This window comes from Pristiophorus japonicus, chromosome 10 (genome assembly GCF_044704955.1).
Source record: "Pristiophorus japonicus isolate sPriJap1 chromosome 10, sPriJap1.hap1, whole genome shotgun sequence".
In the NCBI taxonomy this organism is placed as follows: Eukaryota; Metazoa; Chordata; class Chondrichthyes; family Pristiophoridae; genus Pristiophorus; species Pristiophorus japonicus.
The window spans coordinates 205,883,380-205,900,717 of record NC_091986.1 but is presented as its reverse complement, the minus strand read 5'-3'; the positions used below and the strand labels follow the sequence as shown (position 1 = coordinate 205,900,717).

The 17,338-nt window shown below is 45.8% G+C and overlaps 1 protein-coding gene across 4 annotated transcripts in view; it reads right to left on the bottom strand.

Moving 5' to 3' along the window:
* The window catches only part of gyg2 (glycogenin 2), a 152,598-nt gene that overhangs the window by 79,092 nt on the left and 56,168 nt on the right, over positions 1 to 17,338 (bottom strand). For all 4 annotated transcript variants that reach the window (XM_070892530.1, XM_070892531.1, XM_070892533.1 and 1 more), the window contains exons 3-4: positions 12,704 to 12,878; positions 10,636 to 10,798 (exon numbers count right to left, since the gene is read on the bottom strand). In XM_070892530.1, the coding sequence (XP_070748631.1) occupies positions 10,636 to 10,798; positions 12,704 to 12,878 (338 nt within the window). The remainder of the gene's footprint in view (positions 1 to 10,635; positions 10,799 to 12,703; positions 12,879 to 17,338) is intronic.

Sequence of the window (17,338 nt, the reverse complement as noted above, 5' to 3'; positions counted from 1 at the left end):
AATAGAGCAATCAAGCAGACGCAACATGGATTCATGATGGGGAAATCATGTTTAACTAATTTACTGGAATTCTTTAAGGATATAACAAGCATGGTGGATCGAGGTGTACCGATGGATCTGGTGTATTTAGATTTCCAAAAGGCATTCGATAAGGTGCCACACAAAAGATTACTGCAGAAGATAAAGGTACGCGGAGTCAGAGGAAATGTATTAGCATGGATAGAGAATTGGCTGGCGAACAGAAAGCAGAGAGTCGGGATAAATGGGTCCTTTTCGGGTTGGAAATCGGTGGTTAGTGGTGTGCCACAGGGATCAGTGCTGGGACCACAACTGTTTACAATATACATAGATGACCTGGAAGAGGGGACAGAGTGTAGTGTAACAAAATTTGCAGATGACACAAAGATTAGTGGGAAAGCGGGTTGTGTAGAGGACACAGAGGCTGCAAAGAGATTTAGATAGGTTAAGCGAATGGGCTAAGGTTTGGCAGATGGAATACAATGTCGGAAAGTGTGAGGACATCCACCTTGGAAAAAAAAACAGTAAAAAGGGAATATTATTTGAATGGGGAGAAATTACAACATGCTGCGGTGCAGAGGGACCTGGGGGTCCTTGTGCATGAATCCCAAAAAGTTAGTTTGCAGGTGCAGCAGGTAATCAGGAAGGCGAATGGAATGTTGGCCTTCATTGCGAGAGGGATGGAGTACAAAAGCAGGGAGGTCCTGCTGCAACTGTAGAGGGTTATTGGTGAGGCCGCACCTGGAGTACTTCGTGCAGTTTTGGTCACCTTACTTAAGGAAGGATATACTAGCTTTGGAGGGGTTACAGAGACGATTCACTAGGCTGATTCCGGAGATGAGGGGGTTACCTTATGATGATAGGTTGAGTAGACTGGGTCTTTACTCATTGGAGTTCAGAAGGATGAGGGGTGATCTTACAGAAACATTTAAAATAATGAAAGGGATATACAAGATAGAGGCAGAGAGGTTGTTTCCATTGGTAGGGGAGACTAGAACTAGGGGGCACAGCCTCAAAATACGGGGAAGCCAATTTAAAACCGAGTTGAGAAGGAATTTCTTCTCCCAGAGGGTTGTGAATCTGTGGAATTCTCTGCCCAAGGAAGCAGTTGAGGCTAGCTCATTGAATGTATTCAAATCACAGATAGATAGATTTTTAACCAATAAGGGAATTCAGGGTTATGGGGAGCAGGCAGGTAAGTGGAGCTGAGTCCACGGCCAGATCAGCCATGATCTTGTTGAATGGCGGAGCAGGCTCGAGGGGCTAGATGGCCTACTCCTGTTCCTAATTCTTATGTTCTTATGTACGACACCGCTGGACCCTTCCCGCGATCGGGTCCATTTTTTTGTTTTCATTTCTCAATAAGATAGCACCAGGATGAGAGGCTTTAACCAAGAACATAGTGTAAATAAATTGGGGTTCTGTTCATCGGAACATAGAAAGTTAAGAGGAGATCAGATTGACATCTAAAAACTCATGAAGAGTTTTGATAAAGGTAAACGAGGAAAAAAATATTTCCACTGGTCAGTGAGTCAAATAAAAGTGGAGGGCAGAGAAACCCAAGGCAAAAATCAAAAAGGGCCATATTACAGTAAAATTCGAAAGGGGCAAAGTATGTTAAAAAAAAAGACAAGTCTGAAGGCTATACCTCAATGTGAGGAGTATTTGTAATAAGTTGGACGAATTAACTGCGCAGGCAGCAATTAACAAATATGATATAATTGACATCACGGAGACATGGCTCCAGGGTGACCAAGGCTGGGAACTCAACATCCAGGGGTATTCAACATTCAGCAAGGATAGACAGAAAGGAAATGGAGGTGGTGTAGCGTTGCTGGTTAAAGAGGAAATTAACACAATAGTAAGGAAGGACATTAGCTTGGATGATGTGGAATCTGTATGGGTGGAGCTGCGGAATACCAAAGGGCAGAAAACGCTAGTGGGAGTTGTGTACAGACCACCAAACAGTAGTAGTGAGGTTGGGGACAGCATCAAACAGGAAATTAGGGATGCGTGTATTAAAGGTACAGCAGTTATTATGGGCGACTTTAAACTATATATAGATTGGGGTAACCAAACTGGTAGAAATACGGTGGAGGAGGATTTCCTGGAGTGTATCAGGGATGGTTTTCGAGACCAATATGTCGAGGAACCAACTAGAGAGCTGGCCATCCTCGACGGGTGATGTGTAATGAGAAAGGACTAATTATCAATCTTCTTGTGCGAGGCCCCTTGGGGAAGAGTGACCATAATATGGTAGAATTCTTGATTAAGATGGAGAGTGACACAGTTAATTCGGAGACTCGGGTCCTGAACTTGAGGAAAGGTAACTTCAATAGTATGAGATGTGAATTGGCTAGAATAGACTGGCGAATGATACTTAAAGGGTTGACGGTGGATAGGCAATGGCAAACATTTAAAGATCACATGGATGAACTTCAACAATTATACATCCCTATCTGGAGTAAAAATAAAACGGGGAAGGTGGCTCAACCGTGGCTAACAGGGGAAATTAAGGGTAGTGTTAAATCCAAGGAAGAGGCATATAAATTGGCCAGAAAAAGCAGCAAACCTGAGGACTGGGAGAAATTTAGAATCCAGCAGAAGAGGACAGTGTATTTAATTAGGAGGTAGAAAATTGAGTATGAGAGGAAGCTTACTGGGAACGTAAAAATTGACTGCAAAAGCGTCTATAGATATGTGAAGAGAAAAAGATTAGAGAAGACAAACGTAGGTCCGTTGCAGTCAGATTCAGGTGAATTTATAATAGGGAACAAAGAAATGGCAGACCAGTTGAACAAATGCTTTGGTTCTGACTTCACGAAGGAAGACACAAATAACCTTCCGGAAATACTAGGGGACCGAGGGTCTAGTGAGAAGGAGGAACTGAAGGAAATCCTTATTCGGTGGGAAATTGTGTTGGGGAAATTGATGGGCAGATAAATACCTGGGGCCTGATGGTCTGCATCCCAGAGTACTTAAGGAAATGGCCCGAGAAATCGTGGATGCATTAGTGAACATTTTCCAACAGTCTATCAACTCTGGATCAGTTCCTATGGTTTGGAGGGTAGCGAATGTAACACAACTTTTTTTAAAAAGGAGGGAGAGAAAACGGGTAATTATAGACCGGTTAGCCTGACATCAGTAGTGGGGAAAATGTTGGAATCAATTATTAAAGATGAAATAGCAGCATAATTGGAAAGCAGTGACAGGATCGATCTAAGTCAGCATGGATTTATGAAAGGGAAATCATGCTTGACAAATCTAGAATTTTTTGATTATGTAACCAGCAGAGTAGACAAGGGAGAACCAGTGGATGTGGTGTATTTGGACTTTCAAAAGGGCTTTTGACAAGGTCTCACACAAGAGATTAATGTGCAAAATTAAAGCACATGGTATTGGGGGTATTGACGTGGATGGAGAACTGGTTGACAGACAGGAAGCAGAGAGTCGGAATAAACTGGTCCTTTTCAGAATGGCAGGCAGTGACCAGTGGGGTGCCACAGGGTTCAGTGCTGGGACCCCAGCTAGTTACAATATACCTCAATGATTTGGATGAAGGAATGGAGTGTAATATCTCCACGTTTGCAGATGAAACTAAGCTGGGTGGTGGGATGAGCTGTGAGGAGGATGCTAAGACGTTGCAGGGTCACTTGGACAGGTTAGGTGAGTGGGCAAATGCATGGCAGATGCAATATAATGTGGATAAACGAAAAAAACTTAGAAAATAGCTGCAGGAGTAGGCCATTAGGCCATTCGTGCCTGCACCACCATTCAATAAGATCGTGGCTGATCATTCCCTCAGTACCCCTTTCCTGCTTTCTCTCCATACCCCTTGATCTCTTTAGCCGTAAGGGCCACATCTAACTCCCTCTTGAATATATCCAATGAACTGGCATCAATAACTCTCTGCGGCAGGGAATTCCACAGGTTAACAACTCTGACTGAAGAAGTTTCTCCTCATCTCAGTCCTAATTGGCTTACCCCTTATCCTAAGACTATGTCTCCTGATTCTGGACTTTCCCAACATCGGGAACATTCTTCCCGCATCTAACCTGTCCAGTCCCATCAGAATCTTATACGTTTCTATGAGATTCACTCTCATCCTTCTAAACTCCAATGTGTAAAGGCCCAGTTGATCCAGTCTCTCCTCATATGTCAGTCCTGCCATCCCGGGAATCAGTCTGGTGAACCTTCGCTGCACTCCCTCAATAGCAAGAACGTCCTTCCTCAGATTAGGAGACCAAAACTGAACAAATATTCCAGATGGGGCCTCACCAAGGCCCTGTACAACTGCGGTAAGATCTCCCTGCTCCTATACTCAAATCCCCTAGCTATGAAGGCCAACATACCATTTGCCTTCTTCACCACCTGCTGTACCTGCATGCCAACTTTCAATGACTGATGTACCATGACACCCAGGTCTCGTTGCACCTCCCCTTTTCCTAATCTGCCGCTATTCAGATAATATTCTGCCTTTGTCTTTTTGCCCCCAAAATGGATAACCTCACATTTATCCACATTATACTGCATCGGCCATGCATATGCCCACTCACCTAACCTGTCCAAGTCACCCTGCAGCCTCTTAGCGTCCTCCTCACAGCTCACACCGCCGCCCAGTTTAGTGTCATCTGCAAACTTGGAGATATTACATTCAATTCCTTCATCCAAATCATTGATGGATATTGTAAAGAGCTGAGGTCCCAGCACGGAGCCCTGCGGCACTTCTCTAATTACTGCCTGCCATTCTGAAAAGGACCCGTTTAACCTGACTCTCTGCTTCCTGTCTGCCAACCAGTTCTCTGTCCACGTCAGTACATTACCCCCAATACCATGCGCTTTGATTTTGCACACCAATCTCTTGTGCGGGACCTTGTCAAAAGCCTTTTGAAAGTCCAAATACACTATATCCACTGGTTCTCCCTTGTCCACTCTGCAGGTTACATCCTCAAAAAATTCCATAAGATTCGTCAAGCATGATTTCCCTTTCATAAATCCATGCTGACTTGGACCGATCCAGTCACTGCTTTCCAAATGCGCTGCTATTTCATCCTTAATGATTGATTCCAACATTTTCCCCACTACTGATAACAGGCTAACCGGTCTATAATTACTCGTTTTTCTCTCCCACCTTTTTAAAAAAGTGGTGTTACATTAGCTAACCTCCAGTCCATAGGAACTGTTCCAGAGTGGATAGACTGCTGGAAAATGATCACCAATGCATCCACTATTTCTAGGGCTACTTCCTTAAGTACTCTGGGATGCAGACTATCAGGCCTCAGGTATTTATCAGCCTTCAATCCCATCCATTTCCTGAACGCAATTTCCCACCTAAAGGATATCCTTCAGTTCCTCCTTCTCACTAGACCCACTGTCCCCTAGTACATTTGGAAGGTTATTTGTGTCATAGAAACAGACATAGAAACATAGAAAATAGGTGCAGGAGTAGGCCATTCGGCCCTTCGAGCCTGCACCGCCATTCAATGCGTTAATGGCTGAACATGCAACTTTAGTACCCCATTCCTGCTTTCTCGCCATACCCCTTGATCCCCCTAGTAGTAAGGACTACATCCAACTCATTTTTGAATATATTTAGTGAATTGGCCTCAACAACTTTCTGTGGTAGAGAATTCCACAGGTTCACCACTCTCTGGGTGAAGAAGTTTCTCCTCATCTCGGTCCTAAATGGCTTACCCCTTATCCTTAGACTGTGACCCCTGGCTCTGAACTTCCCCAACATTGGGAACATTCTTCCTGCATCTAATCTCTCCAAACCCATCAGAATTTTAAATGTTTCTATGAGATCCCCTCTCATTCTTCTGAACTCCAGTGAATACAAGCCCAGTTGATCCAGTCTTTCTTGATATGTCAGTCCCGCCATCCCAGGAATCAGTCTGGTGTCTTCCTTCGTGAAGACAGAACTGAAGTATTTGTTCAATTGGTCTGCCATTTCTTTGTTCCCCATTATAGATTCACCTGAATCTGAATGCAAGTGACCTACGTTTATCTTCACTAATCTTTTTCTCTTCACATATTTATAGAAGCTTTTGCAGTCAGTTTTTATGTTACCTGCAAGCTTCCTCTCGTACTCTATTTCCCCCTCTTAATTAAACCCTTAGTAATCCTCTGTTGAATTCTAAATTTCTCCCAGTCCTCAGGTTTGTTGCTTTTTCTAGCCAATTTATATGCATCTTCCTTGCTTTTAACACGATTCTTAATTTCCCTTGTTAGCCACGGTTGAGCCACCTTCCCCGTTTTATTTTTACTCCAGACAGGGATGTACAATTGCTGAAATTCATCCATGTGATCGTTAAATGTTTGCCATTGTTTATCCACCCTTTAAGTCAACCCTTTAAGTATCCTTTGCCAGTCTATTCTAGCCAATTCACAGCTCATAGCGTCGAAGTTACCTTTCCTTAAGTTCAGGACCCTAGGTTCCGAATTAACTGTGTCACTCTCCATCTTAATAAAGAATTCTACCATATTATGGTCACTCTTCCCCAAGAGGCCTCGCACAAGATTGCTAATTAGTCCCTTCTCATTACACATCACCCAGTCTAGGATGGCCAGCTCTCGAGTTGGTTCCTCGACATATTGGTCTAGAAAACCATCCCTAATACACTCCAGGAAATCCTCCTCCACCGCATTGCTACCAGTTAGGTTAGTCCAATCAATATCAAGATTAAAGTCGACTATGATAACTGCTGTACCTTTATTGTGCACATCCCTTATTTCTTGTTTGATGCTGTCCCCAACCTCACTACTACTATCTGCTGGTCTGTACACAACTCCCACTACCGTTTTCTGCCCTTTGGTATTCTGCAGCTCCACCCATACCAATTCCATATCATCCAGGCTAATGTCCCTCCTTACTATTGCATTAATTTCCTCTTTAACCAGCAACGCAACCCCACCTCGCCTCCTTTTCCTCTCTGTCTATCCTTCCTAAATGTTGAATACCTCTGGATGTTGAGTTCCCAGCCTTGGTCACCCTGGAGCCATGTCTCCGTGATGCCAATTACATCATATCCGTTAACTGCTATCTGCGCAGTTAATTCGTCCACCTTATTCCGAATACTGCTCGCATTGAGGCACAGAGCCTTCAGGCTTGTCTTTTTAACACACTTTTCCGCTTTAGAATTTTGCTGTAATGTGGCCCTTTTTGATATTTGCCTTGGGTTTCTCTGCCCTTCACTTTTACTATTCTCCTTTTTATCTTTTGCTTCTGCCTCCATTTCATTTCCCTCTGTCTCCCTGCATAGGTTCCCATCCCCCTGCCATGTTAGTTTAACTCCTCCCCAACAGCACGAGCAAACACTCCCCCTAGGACATTGGTTCCAGTCCTGCCGAGGTGTACTGGTTCCACCTCCCCCAGAACCGGTTCCAATGTCCCAGGAATTTGAATCCCTCCCTTCTGCACCACTCCTCAAGCCACGTATTCATCTGAGCTATCCTGTGATTCCTATTCTGACTCGCACGTGGCACTGGTCGCAATCCTGAAAGTATTACTTTTGACATCCTACTTTTTAAATTTAGCTCCTAGCTCCCTAACTTCATCTCATAGGACCTCATCCCATTTTTCTAACCTATGTCGTTGGTACCTATATGCACCATGACAACTAGCTGTTCACCCTCCCTTTTCAGAATGTCCTGCACCAGCTCCGAGACATCCTTGACCCTTGCACCAGGGAGGCAACACACCATCCTCGAGTCTCGGTTGCGGCCACAGAAATGCCTATCTATTCCCCTTACAATCGAATCCCCTATCACTATAGCTCTCCCACTCTTTTTCCTGCCTTCCTGTGCAGCAGAGCCAGCCATGGTGCCATAGACTTGGCTGCTGCTGCCCTCCCCTGGTGAGTCATCCCCCTCAACAGTAGCCAAACGGTGTATCTATTTTGCAGGGGGGGGATGACCGCAGGGGACCCCTGCACTACCTTCCTGTTGTTCACCCATCCCCTATCTGGCTGTGTACTTTTAACCTGCGGTAAGACCAACTCGCTAAACGTGCTATTCACGTCATTCTCAGCATAAATGTGAGGTTATCCACTTTGGGTCAAAAACACAAAGGTAGAATATTATCTGAATGGCTACAGATTAGGAAAAGGAGAGGTGCAGCGAGACCTGGGTGTCATGGTACATCAGTCATTGAAAGTTGGCATGCAGGTACAGCAGGTGGTGAAGGCGGCAAATGGCATGTTGGCCTTCATAGTTAGGGGATTGGAGTATAGGAGCCGGGAGGTCTTATTGCAGTTGTACAGTGCCTTAGTGAGGCCTCACCTGGAATATGGTGTTCAGTTTTGGTCTCCTAATCTGAGGAAGGACGTTCTTGCTATTGAGGGAGTGCAGCGAAGGTTCACCAGACTGATTCCCGGGATGGCAGGACTGACATATGAGGAGAGACTGGATCGACTGGGCCTGTATTCACTGGAGTTTAGAAGGATGAGAGGGGATCTCATAGAAACATATAAAATTCTGACGCGACTGGACAGGTTAGATGCGGGAAGAATGTTCCCGATGTTGGGGAAGTCCAGAACCAGGGGTCACAGTCTAAGGATAAGGGGTAAGCCATTTAGGACTGAGATGAGGAGAAACCTCTTCAGTCAGAGTTGTTAACCTGTAGAATTCCTTACCGAGAGAGTTATTGTTGCCAGTTCATTGGATGTATTCAAGAGGGAGTTAGATATGGCCCTTACGGCGAAAGGGATCAAGGGGTATGGAGAGAAAGCAGGAAAGGGGTACTGAGGTGACTGATCAGCCATGATCTTATTGAATGGTGGTGCAGGTTCGAAGGGCCTACTTCCACACCTATTTTCTATATTTCTAAGGAGCTCCTCGGCCAGGCAGCTTGGAGTCAGGAGGGGAAGAGGAAGGGGTAGAGGTGGGGAGGAGGGGAACGGGTAGAGGTGGGGAGGAGAAGCTGGGGGAGTGGGGGTTTGGTTTGTACAGAAATACTGATGATTTCTGAAATCATCAGTATTTCTGTTTGGTTTAAATGTTTTTTATTTAACAAAACCTTGTAGCACATTGGCTCAGATAGCTGCACCGTTACACGCTGGTGATTCCTGACCATCAAAAAGGGTATAATTACACTTAATTTCAATCAACTTAAACTTTCATTGTCACCAAGGTGATGCCCACCATTGCTGTATAACCTGCACACCCAGCCTTGTAAATAACACCAACGTTCTTTCAGGCAAAGCGATCAGTGATATGTTCCTGACACAAGGCTCTTGTAGCTATCATGCCACCATGGGCCCTTTCCTGCAGTCTACAGGGAGTGGGGGGGGGCATGGCTTCAGCGTCAGCCTGATTGTCTGAGCCTATGTCAGTGTCCACCTACGCGTCCTCCTCTTCCTCTCTGGTGAGGTGGACTGTCGGACTCATCAGGCACTTCTTGTCCCCTCCTGATAGCCAAGTTGTGCAGTATGGAACACACCACCTGAAAAGAACCCGAGGCATAGAACGACAGTGCCATGGTGACTTTGACCTCGATGGAGAGTGCAGTACTGATGGTGCTGGCAGGCTGCAGATCTGCCCTTATCAGCTGGCATACCTCAGTGATAACCTCTCTGTGGGAGCGCAGTCTCCGAAGGCAGGTGATGTCGGGCAAGTCGAGGCAAGAATGCTTCTCCTTGTACTTGTGGGGGGTGTAACGTCTGGTCCTCCTCATCAGTCTGTCACGTCTTGCATTGGGCACATAATGCAGTGGAGCATTCCTTCGGCGATGTCGAGTCTGCTGCATGTGATTGGTCCACGAGGGGGTGAGAAAGGACCGGCCCCCATTGCAGTAGCTCTCTGTTTTCCACCGATTGGTCGCAAACAAGGAATGTCCCGGCGAAGACGCCTGTTCAATTCCAATCAGTCACTGTATGGTCAAGATGTTTTTAGAGATGTTCACAATGACCTGCAGAGTACATCCGAACTCCGCCGAGGTTGAAGCACAGCAGCCTTTTAAAGGACGCGACATGTGATGTAGACCATGGCGTCCATAACGCTGGGATTAGTTCCGGTTAGTTCCACTTTTTCTGGGCATTTTTTTGGGCGAGCGATATTGTGGGCGATATGTGCGCGAGGTGGTGAAACTGACGCTGGGCGATCTCATGGCCTCTAGTTTTGGTAAATATGCTCTTTGCGACAAAAAAAAGTGGGTGGGGCGTTAATATTGAATCTCGGCGTTCAGCTCGTGGGGAAAGTAACGCTCGGCGATAAGTTTCTGAAAAATGTCAGTCAGTTTCCATTTTGTGTCAAAATGGGTGATATATGGGCGTTGTGTGTCATTTCAGCGGTAAAATAGGCGTTAAGTGGGCAAAAAAAGTGGAGGTTCTAGCCCCATGAGTCTATCAGCCAAGACTGCAACAGCGCACCCTGTGGATGGGCGGGGTATCTCGGACAGCAACTTCCAAATTGCCACGTTTAAATGAGGAGATGCGTACACCAGAGGTTGCGGTCTGATTTGCCCCATTGAGTGCTGTTAGCAGCGCCGTTATTCTGATAGCAAAATCCGGCCCGTTACTTCCAGGACTGCTTTGGACCAGCCAGACTGGGGCCACATCTTCCCGTTGCGCCCCTTTAATAGCAATAAAGTCTAGATGAGTGAGCCTGAACTGGACCTACCATCAAAACTGCCGTGCTCAGTTGCAAACTGTAGTAACTGATTGTAGGTTTCGATAGCAGGCTTGTAAACGAACACCCCAGTGTTGAAGCAGTCTGGCCAGCCAGGGTCTGGGGCAGCAGAAAGCTCCTCTTTTTCAAACAAATCATCAATGTTACTACACACCTGTAAAACGACAAAGAGACGCTGAAGCAGCCATTCCAGTTTAGAGAGTTAAAAATGACTAACTTGCAACACTGCTGTGCAATTAACTCAGTGGTTTAAACATTTTCTACTAATATTCATGCAACTGATTAAAATAATTCATCAGTTCTGACAAAGGGTCGTTGACCCAAAACGTTAACTCTGCTTCTTCTCTACAGATGCTGCCTGACCTGCTAATATTGCCAGCATTTTTTGTTTTGATGCCAGATTCCAGCATCCGCAGTATTTTGCTTCTGAAAATAATGCATGCTTTCAGTTGAGAGCCCAAGAAAAGTGAGTTGTAAGTGGGACAAACAATTAGGAGGATCCCACATCTCCGTTGTGTGTGTCCCAGGACCTCAAGACCTGGACCCCTTAACTCCTTCGGACTTTCCAAAGCAGACCGCTAACATCACTAACTTTTTCCAGTTCTGACAAAGGCGTCACCAACCTGAAACGTCGCCTCAGGTTTCTCTCTCTGCAGATGCTGCCTGACCTGCTGAGTACTTCCAGCATTTTTTGTTTTTAGTTCCTTCGGCTGTGCCTGGAGAAAATGCAACGATTCCCAGGGCAAAGGGAAAAAAAAGGCCGGGGGGGGGGGTGGGGGTGGTGCAGAGACCCGCTACCTCACGATTGCGGCTCGACAGCATGGGGTTAACCTTGGGGACACACCGGGCCTATGTTTGTAGTGGGTGCTGACCGAGCCTAGCCATTTTAATGAGGTGAGAGAAGTATTCCCAGCTTCCCCCCTGCAACCCCCGCCCCCCAACCCCCACCACCACCTCACCTCCCCAACTTCAACTTCCCTTAGCAACACTGGCTTGACACTCCAGTCAAACCTGGGAGCTACAGTCTGTCCCTGGGACCCACCCCTCAACGACAGAGGAAGGCCGTCAACCTTTGGGCAACTGCAAGAGCATCGATTCAAATTCCACAACCTCTCTGAATATTTGCAAAGCAGTCAGAGCCATCCAACTGTCAGTCTCCAGCAGCAGCCAGACAGACCAAATCTTCGAGGGCTTGCAGCTGTGCTCAAACCTATTCTCATTCTCCAAATGCAAGGCCTGCATCTGGATCTCCTCAGAGCCATTTGGAGAGCCTAACCTCAGGTGCACTGCACCTGGGGAGGAGAAATGAACACGAGATAATTATTTTTTTCTCCCTTATGACTCACAGTCCCTTCAAGCTCTGCGTTGTATCATCTGACTGCTCGTTCCATCTCAATTTATTGGAGTTTATCTCATTTTCTTATCAGCATTGCTGATGTCCTGTCCTGCCTTGTGGGCCTTGGCTTTACAACCCAGCTTCTCAATTTTAGACACCAACCCCAACGCATACATATCTCATATATATATATTAACTTCTTTATTTGCACCCCATCTACCACCTTAAACATTCACTCCCTCCACCACCGTCGCACCGTGGCTGCAGTGTGTAACATCGACAAGATGTGCGGCAAGTTCCCAAGGCTTCTTCGGCCACGCCTCCCAAACCCGCAATCTCCACCACCTAGAAAGACAAGGGCAGCAGGCGCATGGGAACACCACCACCTGCAAGTTCCCCTCCGAGTCACACACCATCCTGACTTGGAAATATATTGGCTGTTCCTTCATCGTTGTTGGGTCAGAATCCTGGAACTCCCTCCTTAACAGCACTATGGGAGCACCTTCACCACACGGACTGCAGCAGTTCAAGGCGGCGACTCACCACCACCACCTTCTCAAGGGCAATTAGGGATGGGCAATAAATACTGGCCTTGCCAGCGACACCCACATCCCAGGAATGAATTTTTTTTAAGTTACCGCCCCCCCCACCGCAATTATCAGGAATACTGTAACGTCTCACATTGCGCAGTTGTATTTCATGCTAAGAGAGTAGCAAACTCACCAGGGTGTCAGCATCCATGAACACACATTTTGAATACTGAATGAGGCACCAGCAGTGTATTTTGGTAAACGTTACACCGAGTTCCGGTCTTCTCAACAGGGCCAAGTGGGCAGAGTCACCGCTGTCTAGTACATTAACCTCTACCACCTCGTCAAATAGACGCTCAAGGGCATACCTGGATTGCGTACAAGGATAAAACACAGCGAGTCAGTGATCATCAGCAAGGCAGTTGATCAGCGGAAGCAAACATTGACTTGGAATTGGGATGAGCAAGAGTCGGGGGTGGGCTCAAAGATAATAATGTAACAGCATTGTGTGGGACAGGCGCGTTGGACCAAATGGTCTTTACCTGTCCGTCATTGTTCGTAATAGCAGTCAGGGCTAGGCAGTCCTTTCAATATAGTGTGCTACCCCTTTCACCTGCCATAGAGTGCTAGTCCTTTTGCCTACTGTTCTCCAGGAAACAAACATGAGCTCTCTACCTGGCAGTAGAGAAACTTTGTCCATTACTGTGGAGACCCACCATTTCGGGCTTCCTCACACTGGGGCCATTACACAGAGATGCTCCAATTATCTAGGTTACACGTCCAACTGGGAGCAGTTCTGCAGGACGACACAGAAGTTAGCGCTTCAAACCGGGCTGGACTCCAATCAGGAGGCGCCCAGCCTGAAGAGTTAGAATCCATTAAACAACGCTGCTGACTCATATCACTTCTGGACCAGCATCTGGGAGTTTAAACCTTTCATTTAAAATGAGCAAGACGCGAGAAGTTCAGGGCAAGAAGTCCACATGAAATACCTGAAACAGCCCCTGCCGATGGCACTCTCTCAGATCCCATCAGTAACGGGGAATTTGTTCCTTGTGGGCAGAGTTAAACTGCCACTTGTTAACCCAGGTTTTCTAGAGTGTGTATTAGGCTGTGAAAAATCAGACTTGTCCATTTGTATCCAGTAAAGTCTCATTCCTCCTCCCCCTCTCCCCAAGTCATCGGAGGTATCAAAGTTTTCTCCAGCTCCACATCATTATCTAATATAACACACAACAGAGTTTCCTCAAATAAGGATTGTCTTCACACCTGTGGAAGGAGACGAGCTAATCATTTGCTGCAATTACATTTTTGGAAGGAAGTTATACATTCGCTTAATATTTGGAGAACTTCTTTTCTCCACCCAATCCTCCTAAAACCACCAACATTTGTTGGGATAAAGGTCCATGGATGTTGGCAACCTAAGGTGGACATTTTCTGTAGAAGGACAAGTCAAAGGCTATTTGACCAGGGGGCTTAAAATTGGTGACTGACCCCACCCTCATCCAACAACCACAAACACATTGGCCCTGAAATTCTGGTTTGGCCTTCCCGCGGGCATTTTAGAGAAAAAATACGTACCTACCTTAAGCTGGTGCCCAGGTTGAACTTTCCAATGCGGAGGCCTATTTCGACTGTGACTCGCAGTGCGTGCACGTCGGGACGGGCGCAGGCCTGGAGCTGGAGTCACATAGCTCTGGGCAGCCATCAGGTAAAGTATCATAGTAATAGGCGTTCTGCAGGGTCCTAAACGCCTATAACTATGATTATGAAAGAGCCCGAAACACCCAAAAACACTAATAAAAAATAGAAAATAATTACACTACATTCATTTAAATTAAAGTTATTAATGTCTTAAAAAAATAATTTCCCGATTTTTTAAAAAAGTTTTTTTATTAAATAAACTTACCGTTGTGGGAAGGGTTTTTAATGATATAAAAATAAAGTTATTAAAACATATTTAATGTTTTTGTGTTTTTTTTAAAAATCACTTGCGCCTGCTTTTTCAGCCAGAAACTTGACAGAACAGAAATGCTGGTTTCCAGCGCATGCGCATTGCACGCTGGAAACCAGCATTTCCGATGCCTTCCCAGGTCGGAAGGAACTCTGGACGGACCCGGGGAGGTCAGAATTTCAGGGCCATTAACTTTGCAACAGGGTTCAGTGAACAGTCATCGGTATTACTGGGGATTTTTAAGAGCACCAACCTCCCTTCTCGAACCCAGATGAAGGCAGTGATTGGAGCACTCAAACAGTTGTCTCTGCTGAGGTCAACTTACTCAACACAGAGGGAGAATTGAACAAGGAGTTGGACCCTCTGTGCTATGATCTAGCAGCGGCATTATCCACTTGGCCTTCAAAGAAGTTGATAGCACTTCAATATAAGCAAAGTCCAAGCAGTCTCTTGAAAATAAAATTAGTACTGGTTTAGGTTGGTTCCAAGAATGATTCCAGGGATGAGAGATAGATTGGAGAAGCTGGGGTTGTTCTCCTTCGAGCAGAGCAAGTGGAAAGGCGATTTGATAGAGGTGTTCAAAATTATGAGGAGTCTAGACAGAGTAGAAACAGTTCCACTAGTGGAAGGGTTGAGAAGCACAGGAGACAGATTTAAGGTGATTGGCAAAAGTGCCAAAAGCGACATGAGGAAAAACTTTTTTTACGCAACGAGTGGTTAAGATCTGGAATGCACTGCCCGAAAGGGTGGTGGAGGCAGAATCAATTGTGGCTTTCAAAAGGGAATTGGATAAGTACCTGAAGGGAAAAAAAATGCAGGGCTATGGGGAAAGGGCAGGAGAGTGGGACTAGCTGAAGTGCTCTTGCAGAGAGCCGACCCGGGCTCGACAAGCCAAATGGCATCCTTCCGTGCAGTAACCATTCTCTGATTCAAATTTGAAATAGTATTCTAGACATAGAAACATAGAAAATAGGTGCAGGAGTAGGCCTTTCGGCCCTTCGAGCCTGCACCACCATTCAATAAGATCATGGCTGATCATTCACTCAGTACCCCTTTCCTGCTTTCTCTCCATACCCTGGCATCAACAACTCTCTGCGGTAGGGAATTCCACAGGTTAACAACTCTCTGACTGAAGAAGTTTCTCCTCATCTCAGTCCTAAATGGCTTACCCCTTAGCCTTAGACTATGTCCCCTGGTTCTGGACTTCCCCAACATCGGGAACATTCTCCCTGCATCTAACCTGTCCAGTCCAGTCAGAATTTTATATGTTTCTATGAGATCCCCTCTCATCCTTCTAAACTCCAGTGAATACAGGCCCAGTCGATCCAGTCTCTCCTCATATGTCAGTCCTGCCATCCCGGGAATCAGTCTAGTGAACCTTCGCTGCACTCCCTCAAAAGCAAGAACGTCCTTCCTCAGATTAGGAGTCCAAAACTGAACACAATATTCCAGGTGAGGCCTCACTGAGGCCCTGTACAACTGCAGTAGGACCTCCCAGCTCCTATACTCAAATCCCCTAGCTATGAAGGCCAACATACCATTTGCCTTCTTCACCACCTGCTGAACCTGCATGCCAATTTTCAATGACTGATGTACCAAGACACCCAGGTCTCGCTGCACCTCTCTTTTTCCTAATCTTCCGCCATTCAGATAATATTCTGCCTGTGTGTTTTTGCCACCAAAGTGGATAATCTTACATTTATCCACATTATACTGCATCTGCCACGCATTTGCCAACTCACCTAACCTGTTCAAGTCACCCTGCAGCCTTTTAGCATCCTCCTCACAGCTCACACTGCCACCCAGCTTAGTGTCATCTGCAAACTTGGAGATATTACACCCAATTCCTTCATCCAACTCATTAATGTATATTGTAAATAGTTGGGGTCCCAGCACTGAGCCCTGTGGTATCCCACTAGTTACTGCCTGCCATTCTGAAAAGGATCCATTTATCCCGACTCTCTGCTTCCTGTCTGCCAACCAGTTCTCTATCCACGTCAGTACATTACCCCCAATACCATGTGCTTTAATTTTGCACACCAATCTCTTGTGTGGGACCTTGTCAAAAGTCTTTTGAAAGTCCAAATAAACCACATCCACTGGTTCTCCCTTGTCCACTCTACTAGTTACATCCTCAAAAAATTCTAGAAGATTCATCAAGCAGGATTTCCCTTTCATAAATCCATGCTGACTTGGACCGATCCCATCACTGCTTTCCAAATGTGCTGTTATTTCAGCTTTAATAATTCATTCCAACATTTTCCCCACTACTGATGTCAGGCTAACCGGTCTACAATTACGCATTTTCTCTCTCCCTCCTTTTTTAAAAAGTGGTGTTACATTAGCCACCCTCCAGTCCATTGGAATCGATCCAGAGTCGCTAGACTGTTGGAAAATGATCACCAATGCATCCACTATTTCTACGGCTACTTCCTTAAGTACTCTGGGATGCAGACTATCAGGCCCCGGGGATTTATCGGCCTTCAATCCCATCAATTTCCCGAACACAATTTCCCGCCTAATAAGGATATCCTTCAGTTCCTCCTTCTCACTAGACCCTCGGTCCACTAGTATTTCCGGAAGATTATTTGTGTCTTCCTTCGCGAAAACAGAACCAAAGTATTTGTTTAAATGGCCCGCCATTTCTTTGTTCCCCATTATAAATTCACCTGAATCTAACTGCAAGGGACCTACGTCTGTTTTCACTAATCTTTTTCTCTTCACATATCTATAGAAGCTTTTGCAGTCAGTTTTTATGTTCCCAGAAAGCTTCCCCTCACACTCTATTTTCCCCCTCCTAATTAAATCCTTTGTCTTCCTCTGTTGTATTACAAAATTCTCCCAGTCCTCAGGTTTGCTGCTTTTTCTGGCCAA